Below are 16357 nucleotides of genomic sequence, written 5' to 3' on the forward strand. Positions count from 1 at the left end.
AAAAAAAATATTTAAAAAAAAGAAAATGTATGGCCTTGGTCATTTATGGCAGGGATAACAGGGCAACATATGGCGAAGTCTCATCATACACCATTTAACTTACAGAAAGTCACCTATATGTGCTGAGATAAAGACAAGGAGAGATTACAGACTGATTGAAATATGCTGGGATCTGCCCCCTCTTTCACTCAATAAGCCTATGGTTGCAGAGGGGCCAAGGAGAGATGGGGGTTTTCTATTGCCACCGTCGACTTAGGCGCCACTCTCTTCTCACAGTATAAGCACCTCACTGCCTTCAGTTGGCTTCTGATATTTAAAGATAAGATCTTTTATCCGACAACCTGGCTTCTAAAAGCAAATTAACGACTTGATCTGGCTCCTAACTGAATGAACAGTGATCTGTGTTCCACTTCATAGCCCATGCGCATCAGCGTATAACGAAACGGAACAGTAACTGATACTTACAATGATGCCCCTGAAAATAAAGAAAAGTTTTAAGTTCCATTGTGTTTTAGAATCAGAAGTCCTGGGTTTCAGTCTTAACTCATTACTACAGCTTATGTGATCCTTGGCAAATCAGATAGGTCACTCAGATTTATCGTCCTTGAAACGTGGATATAACACTACCACCTAACTCATAGCTTTGTTGGAGAAACTAAATGAGATATTTTAGGAGAAAAGAACTCTGTGAACTGCAAAATGCTATAAAATTGTTGGCTAGTTATTAATGAGGCAAAGCAAAAGATGGTCAATAAAAATTTTCATTAAAATATTAAAATAAAAATATTTCAATGCTTAAAGGACTAGATTTTGGTTATCCTAAAAATAACATGTATATATATTCAGTTCCCTTTCATTAATACATACATTCTGCACAGTCCATTCATTTATTCGAACGTTATCTTGGCCACTGTTATTCCCAGATGGGTAAAATGGTACTATAATTTCAAATGCAGAAATTAAAAAAAAAATTAAGCAGCACCCCCAATGTACCACAAACATCTGGGGATAGTGCATACTGTCGGAAACGCAGTAAGCTCAGAATTGTATATTCCCCAAACTTTCATAACGACTAGCAAATAATATCACATAAGACGGCTAGAGATTCTGATTCCGCTGGTCACGGAAACACTCTCACATCTTCTTCAACTATCTCCCGGACTTCAGAGTTGAATTCGGTTATTTATATATGATGGCGGTTTTGGTTGCTTGGTTGGTTTGGTTTTGCCTTTTGGTACTCTGGCAAGTGCCCGTGTCTTCTACCCTCTCATCTTTGCTCTGAGGACGTAAACTTCTTTGAGGCAGCAAAAGATGTTTGGCTGCAGCAAGTAACGTGGTCTTTACCACATAACATGCTTGAAGCAGTACTCGAGACATATATAAAAGGTAACGATTTCCTCATCTTGTTAGTAATCGTGAACCAAATTTAAGGGTATAAAAGAGATGTCTAAATGTTGACATCTTTAAATATGAAATCAGTGGAGTTATAGCTATTGAGTCCTGTTCTTTTTTTTTTTTAAGTTTACTTATTTATTTTGAGAGAGAGAAAGAGAGAGAGAGAGAGAGAGAGAGAGAGAGAGAGAGAATGAATGTGCGCACTCAAGCAGGGGAAGGGCAGAGACAGAATCCCAACCAGGCTCTGTGTGGTTAGCCCGGAGCCCCATGTGGGGCTCGAACTCACGAAGAGTGAGATCATGACTTGAGACGAAGTCAAGAGCCGGATGCTTAACCGACTGAGCCACCCAGGTGCCCCTCAAGTCCTGTTCGTGATTAGATTTCCAGAATTTAAACATTTTGAAGATGCTAGGTAAATTGCAGATCTCAGGCTTTCCCCACAACTGCAGCAGATTCATATTTTACCCAAAGGGAGAAACTTTGAGAGCATCTTTTAAAAATGGTAAACTGAGTTCCATCAGAGGGGGCGTTTGCAGCTGAGCATTGCTTTCCATTGTATATAAGTTGCTTGGAAATAGTCATTAATGTTAAGACAATTGTATCAATGTGAAATTTATTATTTATGAAGAGGAGAAATTAATTACAAGAAAACATGATTTATGAATACAGTTTTCCTTTTTTATTTTAAACCAGAATATAGTTTTAAACTCTATGTGAGTTTGGGATTATCAAAGTTTAAAAATCTTATATCTTTCTCCTCTGTCAATAGTTGGCAGGAGATTAATATCTGCTACATAAATAAATGAATCCACCCATGGCTCTATATACACAGACATGCATGTGAATGTTGTAATTGAAACATCTATGTCTCTTTGTCTCTCTTTACAAATGTAGTTAGTACAGTTGAGGGTCAGGGGTGAAATTCAAATCTCCCAATGCTTGCCCAGTTCCAGCATCAGCTACTAAGCAAGACTAAATTGAGACTTTCCCTCCAAATATTTCCTCAGAAAAGTGTTGACTCCAATTCAATCCTTTAGAATGTCTTTTCTGTCCCATTTGTTTTATTCTGAACAACAACAACAACAACAAAAAAACCTTGCATAGTGGCCGGCAGGAACCTCAAGAGATGGGAATCTGGGATGCTTATAGAAGTCATCTGACAGAATTGGTTAATGATAATTTTTAAAAGGTGAAGGTTGGTAAACCATGATCAATTATTCCTAGGGTATACCCTCACACTTACCAGTGGTGAAGGCCATTGTAAACAAGTCTTGTAAAGACAGTTTAGAAAAGCAAACGAATAAGTGACTCTGATGAGGTGATCAATAATACGTATCTAAGAAAAATGAAAAGATTCTCTTTCCTAATATATTGTGAATGGGCAGTGAGCTTGGGGATAAAGCTTCCAGCGATAACATTGAGGAATTAAAAAATGGCCCTTCTGGTAGTTGGCAGCTGGCTAGGCGTGATGACCCCAACTGAACATGAAGAGCAGTCACAGAAAACAAATTAGACCCGACGCCATGCCAGCGCCATGTTTGAACAATACAGAGATGAGGCCACTCTGCCACCACGAGAAGGACTAATAAAAAGCACTGTTACTTCTTCAACAGGGACAGCTCTGCCCTACTTCAATCACCTCACCTTCTAGATGAAAATTATTAAAGATACACAGTCATCACATTAACTCTGTTGACAGCATCTAATCCAAATGGCTTCCAATTCCCTAATTCCTCTTTAGAATCATCTCGCCAGCCAAATCCTGTAAGCAGCTCTCTCTAACCCTCTTTTACTGAGATGCCCCACTGTCTCCCTGGGGCGATCTCTTCCTTGCTGCAGTAAGCTAAAAATCCGAACATTTTGATTATAGGTATGTTCCTAGCAGTCTTTGGGCAGAGAGCTGTAATAGCATCATACAGGAATTCAGACAGCGCACATACCTTACAAGGAAGATGGTGAGCTCTAGAATTCTGGAACATGCATATGAATGGTGTGAATGAACTTGTTTCATAAAATATAAATATGACAAACAGCACTTCTAAAAAGTGTGTTATTTTATAAAATGAGATTTAAAATATGGAAGTACTGCTCAATTAAGAAATGAAATATAATTAGACATTTGCAATCTCATCCACATTCTTAAATGTTTATAAGTTGCTCAAAATCCATTATAGATTTTATTTTCCAAATGGGAAAGTGGGGCTCTCCTTATTTCCAAGCATATGTAATTAGCATTTATTCAACTTCTCACAGCCTAAAACTTTTCTTTGGGTGTAAAGCTAACTTATGTTTAAAAAAATTAAATTCTCCTATCCTTCTATTAATAAATTTAAAAATCTCTCAGTAATTCTTTCCCCAGCTTTTTCTATTAGTACTGACATGGAAATTGTGCTCACTAAATGAGTGAGTCAAAACGGGCCTATTCATTTGGGGGGAGGGGAGGCAGAATTATGATTCTTATGTCTCTTTTGATTCCTGATGTTATAAAAAACTGCACCAGGTAAATGAGATCATATGTCTGACGAAGGATTCATAAAAGCCAGATGTTGTTATAAGTGTAATATTTAATTAGGCAACATTTTGACCAACAAGGCACCACTCAACATGCTATACCAAATAAAAATCTTCAGACACACATCTGTTGTAAGTAATATATTAAACATTATCCAGCCAAAAAAATAAACCCTAAGGAAGTTCTTGGAAATGTTAAGATATTGATTTTAGCGATAGAACAAACTTGTTGGGGAAGAAAAACAAGCTTAATCTAGTTAATTAAAAACAAAACAGCTGGGAGAATGAAACATCCCTGGTTGTGATTGACTTTAATCGCAAATGACTAATGATGCTGTCATTTTGCACCGGATATTTGAGGAAATGATGCTTGGAAGATTCTAATTGCCCTCTTGACCATTTGTCTACAGCAACTATTTTGTGTTAAAGGTTGGGGTGGAGTACTTTGACCAAATACAGAAGACCCCTAATGCTTTACTTTTTCTGTTACGGTAAAAAAGAATTCAAGAATATTAACAAAATATATTATTAGATTCATGTTAACCAGATTTTTTGAATAATCTAGGTAGCCAAGCAAACCAGCTAGTTTCATCTCATCACCTCAGCAAGGAACCAAGACATTTAAAATTCCATTAATGCTCTCAGTTCTAATATATGGAAGGTGATATAAGGATTTCAGAATATACACATTTTAAAAGTTTTAACAGAAAGTGTAGTCCTCCACGTGGAGTTCAAGAATGAGAACCCATTAAAGAAGATGTCTTCCAACCGCTTTAGTTCAAAAGAGAGTTGTGAACACTTTAAAAACCAAAAAAAAAAATTAAAAACAAACAAACAAAAAATAGAGTTGTGGTTTTTTTTTTTTTGGTAGTTGTCAATATTGTTGTTACTGATGGCAGCTGTTATTGCTGCTTTTAAAGTGCAAAATTATTCTGCGGAAAGTGGAACATATTAAAAAAAGATCCTATCAACAGCATTATCATAAAATATTATTAGCAAAGGGATAACTTAAGTAAAATGTTTAACAATTTGTCTAATTTATCTGACCAGTTTTCAATAATTTCTGAAGATGGAGGAACCAGATGCAAATCAAATGAAATAAAACTGTGCGTGTGTGTGTGTGCATGGGTGTGCATGGATGCGTGTGTGTGTGTGTGTGTGTGTGTGTGTGTGTGTGTGTGTGTGTAGGGGGGGAGAGAAAGAAGAGACGGAAAGCAAAACCATGATGCTTATTTCTTCAATCATATTCTTCTAAAAATTTTCAGCATTGTCGCCTCAGAGATCCGTGCTATGTTTATGTCCTTAGTAGAAGTGTCATGTAATATATGTTCTATCTTTAACAGGAAATTCTCAAAGAAAATAAGGAAGAAGTGGGTTAGTCAGGGATGAGAAAAAGAAAAACTCAAAATTTACTATCTTTGAAAATTAAAGAAATCCTAGTGAGGTTGATGAAGTGAAGGAAAGGGTGGGGGGGGTAGTGAACAGCGATGAGCCCAGGTCCCAAAGAGAAATTTGGAAGGTGAGCTTAGGAGCTGAACAGAATCATTCTTTGCTGTGTCCTCAATTAGAAGGTCTGCAACCAGAGGACATAACTGATTGTGCATTTAAGTATTAGAGCTTATATGTATACCATGAAGAAGTTTCATTTTCTTTTTTAAGAATGTCACTTTCTTCTTAACTGTTACTATTTCCAAAAGAAATTTCCCCCAAATGTAAAACCAAACTTTTTTCCTGAAAATGTGCTGTAGGCTACTGAGACTCCTTTCTCTTCCATTAAGGAGTGCGAAACCCAAAAGTTAAGGAGAAAAAAGCATTAAGGAGTAGCACGATTGTTAAAATTTGTATATATACAATGAAAATTGAAAGAGGCTTTGTTTATGGAGTCAGAGCAATGGACCACCCTTCAGAAAAATCATCTCGTAACCTTTATAAAGCAGTTTTTGATCCATGCAGAGATGTAAATAGTCCCTCCAGTTTGTTGCCTTGTACTGCTGGGTTCTGTATTCCGAACTATGAAGGGGTTTTTGAGCCTCCAACATTTCTGGCTACTACAACCCCCGGCTCATCTCCAGGTGTTTCCAAGGTCACGGTCCATATCAAAAGTTGCATGTGAATCAACTATTTCTCGACGCCCCACTCTCCCAAATCAATCTTTCCCTTTTGACTCTTGATTATCAGCTTGATGTACTGATTCTTCTCCAAACCCAAGGGACAAATGGTAGAACAGGGATGAGTTTTCGTTCTGCTTCTCCCAAATAAGCTGACTTAAAAGGAAATGGGAAAGGAGAGAAAAGAAGGAAAGAGAGGGCTGACTCTATAAAGTGGTTTTAAGGAATGCAGATGAGAAGGAAAGTTAGCATCTTCCTGTTCTTTCTTTCATTTCAGAAAGGTAATTCCCCTTTTATATCACTAATGCGAAGGCAGAAAGCAGGTAATGCTCATTCAGACAGTTCTGGTCTCCAAGTGGCCCAGGAGTTGAAGGCTTGAGTGGGAGGTGTGATAAGTTAGCATCAACAGCTTGGATTGTTTACATATGATGAAAAAAAAAAATTCTCATCGGCTTTCAATTAAGAATTTTCCCTCTGTTTTTGTTTTGTTTTGTTTTGTTTTTTACAAAGGCACAAAAATAAAAGAAAATTGTGCCAAACCCGGCACGGAGTCTTTGACGATCAAACAGGCGTAGACAGAGTAGACCTATGGAATGGTCCGTTCATTTGTTTCACTGCTTGCTACCAGAGTCCCTCTGATAACGAAGGAAAGGGTCTGCTTAGGGAGTGGCTTTCTGGAGAGTGTACATTTCCAGCAGAAACACTGGAAATGTGCTGCTTTCGGGGCCTTGGCCAGCTCTCCATTCTAAATACTGGACACAGTGTTACCTCGTGAATATTGTCATACGAGGCTTGGAATTGGATGCAAATTATTATTATTGTTTTGGATGGAAGGAATGGTGACAATGCATTCCTGAATAAATGTCTACCAGCATCTACACACAAATCTGTGCCTTTTAGTATCTGGTGATTGGACATTATGTTTCAGCTAAAACTTTACATTTACCTAAGGGAAAGGCCCCTGTAAACTGCAAGGAAAACAAACAATTTTTAGAAATGAAGCTTGGGCCACACAGAAGCGGTGACCTTAGAGACAGAGTCTAAGTCACGGTAATGTTGTTTGCAAGGACAAACTAGTTCTGTATAATGAGGTTATTGACCTGCACTGCTTTAGAGCAGTTTTAAACATGAGGGTGAGGCTCACTGAATCTCAGCCTGCAATGTTAGCTAGAGAAACCAGGACTGATCAATAAACAGCCACCATTACAGGCTCTCAGGAACCTTCATCATAATGGGAGCCATTGTGATTTTGGTCAGGTAGAGAAAATAAGCTAACCTATACCTACCGTCTATTTATCACTGGACTCTCATTTGCAAATGGAAGCCATTGATTGGCCATTGTTTTTGGCTTTCCATTTCTCTCCTCACGTAATAGCCTGCGAATAAATGCGTCCTAGACTTCGAAACGTATGTGAGGAAAGGAAAGAAGTGGAAAGCTTTCTCCCAGGCCTGTTTTTTTACCAAAGAGAGAAGCAATTACATGACATTTCACTAAAGATTCTTGACCCAATAAAGTACTAAAGCCCAAATGCCGATTTTCCTCTTTCATACGAAAAGAGTGTAACAGAGAAAAGAAAGGTCATGGACCATATTGTGATTCTTTACAGCTGGTGGAGACAGACAGTATGATGCAGTAGCTTGATTTGAATTAAGCCAAACAATATGAAAAGCATCAAGGCTGGCAAGCAAAGCAATAAAGCCTAAAGAATTTAATCTACCTTGAAGGTGGGACTACTTTCTGTATGGATGGCAGCACACCGGGACAGAAATGAGTCCTTTAACGCAATGACTCGTTAATAGCCTTAAGATCACAATATATAAATAGGATATGTTGATCAAAAAGACAGCTCAGCCTCTGCAGTTGCGGCATGGGCGATATTTCTTTACAAGTTATTTCATTGATTATAAATAGACCACGTCAGTGGCAAATGTACAACAGGGGAAGCATAACCCATTATGAGGTAATGGATATCGCTTCATTACCTTCACTGGCTGAGCGGCTGGTTTTTCCTTGTACAAATGCTGCCCTTTAGACAAAATCCCTTCCACATCCGGCTGTTTAGCTTGAACTGCTACTTCAATTTCCTGGGGAAAAGAACACATACAGTGCAGATGAACTTCACAGTTAGCAATAAAATTACTAAATTTAAATATACCCTTGGAGACTCCACATGTATTGCAGACCAATTTCTGCATGGTACACGGGGGCACACAAAGGTAGCTTTAGCGCCGAGGAAAGAAACAGAGGCCTTTGGGAAATGTACTAACATTGAAAATATTTATCTGAAATCTTGTCGAATCATATCCTAATACTATTCAATAGAAACACAGACAGTAGCTTTGGTTTTCAAAATCACTCGAATGCAATGAGAAATATGATTTATGAATACGATTAACATGGATAAGTGCTATTGTTAACTTCAGTAATCTCCGTAATCCTAATGTTCATTTTACTTTGCAGACTCCTTATTTTAACAGGATTCTCTTGGGCTTTGGATCCAAAATTTCGTTTCAAAATAAAACCAAATAATTCTTCCCACATCACTGTCAAGATTAAGTTTCTTTCCAAAGAGTAAACACTTAAAGCTCAATGTCAAGGCTTATTAATTATTAAGCAGTCAAATTAAAAAGGCCTTTTGAGGAATGATTTAATTATTAAAAAAAAAACTTGTTTGTTTCCCTTAATCTAGGGAAGACTGAAGAAGGACCAAACAAACAAAAACCTCTTTAGATATGAATATAAAGTGTTTTGTTATTGGCCGCTGTCTAGCTCACTTGAAGAGAGAACAAAAGAAATGTGCATAAATTGAGGCTGAAGGAAGTGAAGTTAAATATTACAGAAGACTTTTTGGATGGAACACTTGTTAAACACCAGGATGGAATATCGATTAATCAATGTCAGGCGTCAGTCAGGGCCTGGGCAATCTTCCCCAGATAGCAACTCCTGATTAACCCATATCTCCCTTCCTCCCTCTCCTACCCTGTCGCCTCCCAGCACTGCTGTGTGTACGTGTCTTCATGTCATTGCTTCCTTTATATACTCTGTTTGTATCTTTCTCTCTCAGCCCATCAGAACAGGGAGTCCTCTGAATCCAAATTACTGTAACTTATATGGCACAGTATGGTGTCTTGCCATGTATGGGTGTTTAGCACACCCTCTTGAAAAGGATTATTTCTTTGGTTCTTATTATAATAAATACCAGTGGAAGCTGGACATTAAGACTAACCCCGTGCATTAATGGGTATGTGTGCAACACACATACTTACACACACGCACACACACACATGCACACCACCTTCAGGAACAATAATTATAGAAGAAATCAAACCTTACAAGAACTTTCTTATGACAAAAATGGAACAACATTCCATGCTCATGGATTAGAAGAATAAATACTGTTAAAATGTCAATACTACCCAAAGCAATCTACACATTCAATGTAATCCCAATCAAAATTGCACCAGCATTCTTCTCAAAGCTAGAACAAGCAATCCTAAAATTTGAATGGAACCACAAAAGACCCTGAATAGCCAAAGTAATATTGAAGAAGACCATAGCGGGAGGCATCACAATCCCAGACTTCAACCTCTACTACAAAGCTGTAATCATCAAGACAGCATGGTATTGGCACAAAAACAGACACATAGACCAGTGGAATAGAATAGAGACTCCAGAATTGGACCCACAAATGTATGGCCAACTAATCTTTGACAAAGCAGAAAAGAGTATCCAATGGAAAAAAGACAGTCTCTTTAACAAATGGTGCTGGGAGAACTGGACAGCAACTTAGAGAAGAATGAAACTAGACCACTTTCTTACACCATACACAAAAATAAACTCAAAATGGATGAAGGACCTGAATGTGAAACAGGAAACCATCAAAACCAAAGAGGAAGAAGCAGGAAAAAACCTCTCTGACCTCAGCCACACCAATTTCTTACTTGACACATCTCCAAAGGTAAGGGAATTCAAAGCAAAAATGAACTATTGGGACCTCATGAAGATAAAAAGCTTTTGCACTGCAAAGGAAACAATGAACAAAACTAAAAGGCAACCAACGGAATGGGAAAAGATATTTGGAAATGACATATCAGACGAAGGGCTAGTATCCAAATTCTATAAAGAACTCACCAAACTCCACACCCGAAAAACAAATAATCCAGTGAAGAAATGGGCAGAAGACATGAATAGACACTTTTCTAAAGCAGACATCCGGACGGCCAACAGGCACATGAAAAGATGCTCAAGGTCACTCCTCATCAGGGAAATACAAATCAAAACCACACTGAGATATCACCTCACGCTGGTCAGAGTGGCTAAAATGAACAAATCAAAAGACTATAGATGCTGGCGAGGATGTGGAGAAACGGGAACCCTCTTGCACTGTTGGTGGGAATGCAAACTGGTACAGCCTCTCTGGAAAACAGTGTGGAGGTTCCTCAGAAAGTTAAAAACAGATCTACCCTATGGCCCAGCAATAGCACAGCTAGGAATTTACCCAAGGGATACAGGAGTGCTCATGCATAGGGGCACGTGTACCCCAATGTTTAAAGCAGCACTTTCAACAATAGCCAAACTATGGAAAGAGCCTAAATGTCCATCAAGTGATGAATGGGTAAAGAAATTGTGGTTTATATACACAATGGAGTACTACGTGGCAATGAGAAAGAATGAAATATGGCCCTTTGTAGCAACGTGGATGGAACTGGAGGGTGTTATGCTAAGTGAAATAAGTCATACAGAGAAAGTCAGATACCATATGCTTTCACTCCTATGTGGATCCTGAGAAACTTAACAGAAGACCATGGGGGAGGGGAAGGGGGAAAAAAGTTAGGGAAGGAGGCAAACCGTAGATTCTTAAAAACTGAGAATAAACTGAAGGTTGATGGGGGGGTGGGAGGGATGGGTGGGGGGGTGATGGGTATTGAGGGATGAGCACCGGGTGTTGTATGGAAACCAATCTGACAATAAATTTCATATTAAAAAAAAGAAATTTAAGTCTCAAGAAAAAAAAAAGAACTTTCTTACGATAAAAAAACGTTAAAACAATCTTGCAAACTTGTAACAAGTCCAAATTCAGAGCATACTTTGTGAGAATTGGGCATTTCTTCCTTTAAAACTGTTTATAAGTATCTGTCTTTCTCTGTACAACTTATTTCACTTAGCATAACACTCTCTAGTTCCATCCACGTTGCTACGAAAGGCCAGATTTCATTCTTTCTCATTGCCACGTAGTATTCCATTGTGTATATAAACCACAATTTCTTTACCCATTCATCAGTTGATGGACATTTAGACTGTTTCCCTAATTTGGCTATTGTTCTAAGTGCCATATGTTTTCACACCTATGTGGACCCTGAGAAACTTAACAGAAGACCAAGGGGGAGGGGAAGAAAAAAAAAGTTAGAGAGGGAGGGAGGCAAACCATAAGAGACTCTTAAAAACTGAGAAGAAACTGAGGGTTGATGGGGGGGTGGGGGCGAGGGGAAAGTGGGTGATGGGCATGGAGGAGGGCACCTGTTGGGATGAGCACTGCGTGTTGTATGGAGACCAATTTGACAATAAATTCCACATTAAAAAAGGTAAAATAAAAATACAAATAAGTCTCAAAAACACCCTGTTTATAAGTGCATCCGGTATAAATTCGAGACCTTCAGAAAATGATCACAGGTAGTCAATAATTTTACCAACGGTTTGGGCCTGCAGCCAAACGATGAACACTGCCATCTTTCTCTCCCCGCTCCTCCTCCTCGACCCCAAATAAATCGTTCCAAAGATCACAGAGCATTGAGGCTACTCTTCAGGAGGCACTGGCAAATCGAGTTAGGAGACTGCCTTTTATATTACAAGGAATTCCCTTCGGCACCAAACACGCTTTAATTCATGAAATTTTCATTGGCAGATGAGCAGAAAGAGTGGCAAGGCTGACATTAAGGCCGCCCAGATACTACTTTAGAGCTGAACGTGAAGCCAGCGCTGGCTAGATGGACTGAGGAAAAGTTGGCCTGCCTTGCGAAATGTCCCTGTTTTGCGCCCACAGGAGGTAAGATAGCCCCTCTTCAGGCCATCGAGTTAGCCCCAGATTTAGTCCTCTGATGAATGAGCACTGCAAAGTCACATCATCTCCCTTTATAGAAATGTTTCCTATTAGCATGTCCTTCTCTCATCACTAATGTCATCTCTTCGTCCTTCGATGAAATAATGAAGAGTTTCAGCACCTGGATGAGACGTACCCTTGGTCCTAGAGACACAGAGCAATGGGCAGCTCTCAATTCTTTGCTGTTATGTCTTGGCAATGTGTTGGAAAGCGTGATCGCTAATCACACGCACCTTTGATAAGTCCCTTCAGAAAGAGCATTTTGAAAATAAAACTCTACACTTTACCTCACGACATTTATATGCGGCGTGAATTTACGAGTGAAAAGGTAGGTCAGTTATTCAGGGTCAAATATTATTGCTGGAAGGGTCAACTGTACTAAATCCAATTAAATTCACTTAAAATATTCTTTAGTATATTTTTCTTCAGTTAGTATGAGAAATATACACTATAAGAAGCTGAAAATCATCTTGAAAAATGGAAGTATAAGTGAATTAAACTAAAACATTTTGATATCTGCATTTTAAAGCTTGAAACGGCAAAATGGAAAGCAGAGCAAAGCAAACAAATCCCAGCCGAAGCATAGGACTCCGCAAAAATAAAACACGCTGCTAAAATCCTTTGCTGTGCTGAAAATGTCAAGCAACTGCTATAATGATATTAACTGCTATAACAATATTTATGAACCAGAGCTGCTAACAGTTTACTATGTGTCAAACACGGGGTGTTTCATATAGTTTTTCCCTTCCACTTAACACTACTACAAGAAGGTATTATCTAATTTTACAGGTGCTGAAACTGAGCGAGACTGGGTCAATTTTCTGAAACTACATAGTTTGCAAAAGGCAGAGTTGAGACGGCAACCAGGACACGACTGCCACTAAACGTCCACTATACCCCTTACTTTTTTGTATGTAGTGTGTGTGTGTGTGTGCATGTGCTAAAATTGGTAGCCATATTTCTTAATCCCCTGTTATTTTTTTTTTTCTCTTCCTCTTTAACTCTAATACATTTTGCAACATCCTTCCAGGGTGTGAGAGAAAATCTGGTCTCTTTCCATAGAGAAGAAATAAATTCTTACACAGCCTTTAAAAAATCACACCAAGGATGTCTCTTTGTGGATTTATGATTGCCAAACTGATGATATCCAGGTCAGAGAATGGGTTTGAGTAAACCTTTTATCTCACAAATGGCCTTACATCTTTGTATGATTTAAGGTAAGGTGAAGGAGGTCACCACTAAAGTGGAAACATAGCTAATTATAGCGGCCAGTTTTTCTAAGTAGAAAGTGTTCGACTTGAAAGAACATTCAGACAAGAAAGTCTGCATAGATTTTCCACAAAAAAAAAAAAAACACAAAAACCAAAAAACCCCAAACCCCATAACCTCACCTCTAATAATAGCACCTTACCTTTCCATTTAGGTTTTCTCCCCTGCCTTATTCTTAATATATCCTTTACAGTGTAAGAGTTTTATTTTCATCGTTTCACAGTATTGGCGGTTCACTACAATCTCACACATAATTTTAAGAAAATAATCTGTACTCATTAGAGAATAAGGAATAATCCTTCCTTAATAATCACTAGGACAAGATCATGGTGTATTCTGAAATCCAGCCCTGATGAGTTTTCCGAATGGAGTGACTTTCTAAGCACTTTCAGTCTTAGTTATTCCATAGGAAACTATATTACTATTACTGGGAGTTGTTGGTTTGACAAGCAGCGAATCAAAGGTGAGTGAAGAAAAAAGACAAACAACACCTGTGAGGGTGAAAGTAGCTATTCACATGCAAATTAATGCATGCCTACATTTCCTAAAAGTTGATTCATTTAATACTATATTTCTAATTTAATATTAAGATGGTTACGTGCACTTGCTCTTTTTTTTAAACTGGAAATTTACCTCTAAGGAAAGTATAACAGAAAGACATTTTTCCTCGTTTTAGGTTTTTATTTTTAATTGTGTCTCCATCATTTTACCTAGTGTTAAGCTTAGAATGTATGAATATGTGTATACATATGTATGATTGATATGTTGATATATACACATATATATAATCACAATATAAGGAGGATATACACAGCCTTTTCACATATATTCCAACATTCATTCATTATTTGTTCATTTGCCGAACATTATTGAATATTTACTATATTTCAAAGTCTTGGCTATGAAGCGTGAATACTACGAGGCATGAGGTAGTCCCTTGTGAAAGACAAAGACAATCACATATGAAATTTAGAATGCAACAGGTATAAGAGCCAGCAAAGTACAATTTCCACTGGGGCACAGAGAAGGAACTGGTGAGTTCTGTGCTCAAGGGGCAACAAGAGGGTAGGGGCAGGCCTCACAGGGGAAAAAGGGCTGCAGCAAAGGCTTGGAAGCGAGACAGTGCACGCACCTGGGTGACAAAAGGATGGACGATATAAAGTACTTGCAAGAAGGAATCTGGGATATGCAAAGACAGGAACCAGAGGCAGCATGGTGATCCCATGTGGAGGAGTGGAAAGAAATGGTACGGGAGTAGAAGGCAAGAGCCAGAGGAAAGAAGCATCTCTTATGTTACCCTCAGAAGCTCAGTGGAGAACCCACAAAAGGATTTTAAATAAGGGAATTACACTTTGCGTTTGAATTGATGTTCTAAAAATGAATGTATATGAATATATGAATAGATGGATAAGATCTATTGCTAATGCATGGCTTTTAATTCACGTAAGCTGGTATGAAGGAGACGTGTATGCCGCTTGTGAAGAAAAAAGAAACTCAAGAGAAAAATGACAAGTTTTTCCTTAGCAAACTTAAGTAACCATTCCCTTAGTTTTCTAATTTATAAAGAGCATTTCCTGCCATTTGGCTATTTTGTCAATCCTCACAATCGACGAGTTTTCTATCAACTCTAAGATATCATGGATCCTAAGGACCACTGTTACTTTATAAACTGCTACGAAAGCTAAAAAATTACACTTTGTAGATTCGACTATGAGATACATCTCAATTTCAGAGAAGTTAAAATGTAAAAAAAAAATGCATTTGGGGGATCAACGAAATTCTAAGATGTTTGTGAATACCACGATCGGTTTATTACTTCGTTATTATTCATTGCCTCTGTAAACATGGCTCCTCTACCAGTGAATCCATTTTCCTCCCCATTGACTTTGGTCTTTACCATGTGCCTTACTCTGATCAATGAACTGTGACCAAAAGAGACTGTATGACAGCTCCGATCTGAGTCTTTAAAGACAATTCAAGATTAACTAGTACCCCTAGTTCCTGTCTTCTACCATGAAAGAATAATGCATCATATAAGAGTTGGTATTTCCAGCCTGGGTTTTGTAATAAGAAGACATTTGGAGCAGATCTAAAGTTCAGAATGAGAAAACCTGAATGTGATCCATAGTGTGGAGTAAATATGCAGCTATTCCTCAGACCCGGGAGTGAGTAATAAATGTTTGTTGTCACAAAACACCGAGATTTGGGGGCTATTTGTTACTGCAGCCAGAGCTAACAATTACAACAGTATGGTGAAACAGACAAACAAACAAAAAATATATGGGTCCTTGGGATGAAAAACCAAAGTAAGCCTTTAAAATAAATGTCCCCTGGTCATATATTTCGACTGCACCATCTCTCATTCCACATACAAACTGTTTGCTAAAAAGGAAAGCAAGAAACGAAAAATGAAATGGAATCAATATTGTGTTAGAGCCTGACTTCTCCGGCCTAGATTGTCAGGCAGACTCTGACAAATGAAGGCTGATGGATGGAAAAACACAACATTGGGCAGTTGCGTTTCTTTCTCTTTCCCCTCGTACTGGGTGACTGTTCTTTTATTTATCTACAATTAGGTTTGCTAGACCACAGCAATGCGGCTGTCAAGCACGTGCCAAGCTGATTGACAAAGAATGACAGGTTCTCTCTTTCCATTCTGAGCTAATCAAGGGCAGCCCACCAAAGGGAGCCTTGTTTTTCTGATTTAGAGATTTATGGATTTCAAAAATAATCTGTCCAAATATACCAAGTATGATGCAGTATTGATGTTTCAAAGTGCCAAATGTTATGAAACTAAGAAGATATAATCTACCAAGGTACATACGTGGAACGTTCAAGGCCAATAAAAGAGTAGAGATAGGTGTGACCATCAAGTAATGAGACTGACATCCAGAAGCCCTCCACTCAGGACGAAGGGGTTTCAGAGTCTTTTGGGAAGACTTATTCTGACAAAAGAAATCTTACCGACAAATCCCC

The 16357-nt window shown here is 38.4% G+C and overlaps 1 protein-coding gene across 1 annotated transcript in view; it reads right to left on the minus strand.

The window, feature by feature from the left end:
- DMD (dystrophin) overlaps positions 1–16357 on the minus strand; it is a 1614661-nt gene that overhangs the window by 672589 nt on the left and 925715 nt on the right. Inside the window, exon 45 of the mRNA XM_042974140.1 lies at positions 7998–8099. Within this exon, the coding sequence (XP_042830074.1) occupies positions 7998–8099 (102 nt within the window). The remainder of the gene's footprint in view (positions 1–7997; positions 8100–16357) is intronic.

Source organism: Panthera tigris, chromosome X (genome assembly GCF_018350195.1).
Source record: "Panthera tigris isolate Pti1 chromosome X, P.tigris_Pti1_mat1.1, whole genome shotgun sequence".
Lineage (NCBI taxonomy): Eukaryota > Metazoa > Chordata > Mammalia > Carnivora > Felidae > Panthera > Panthera tigris.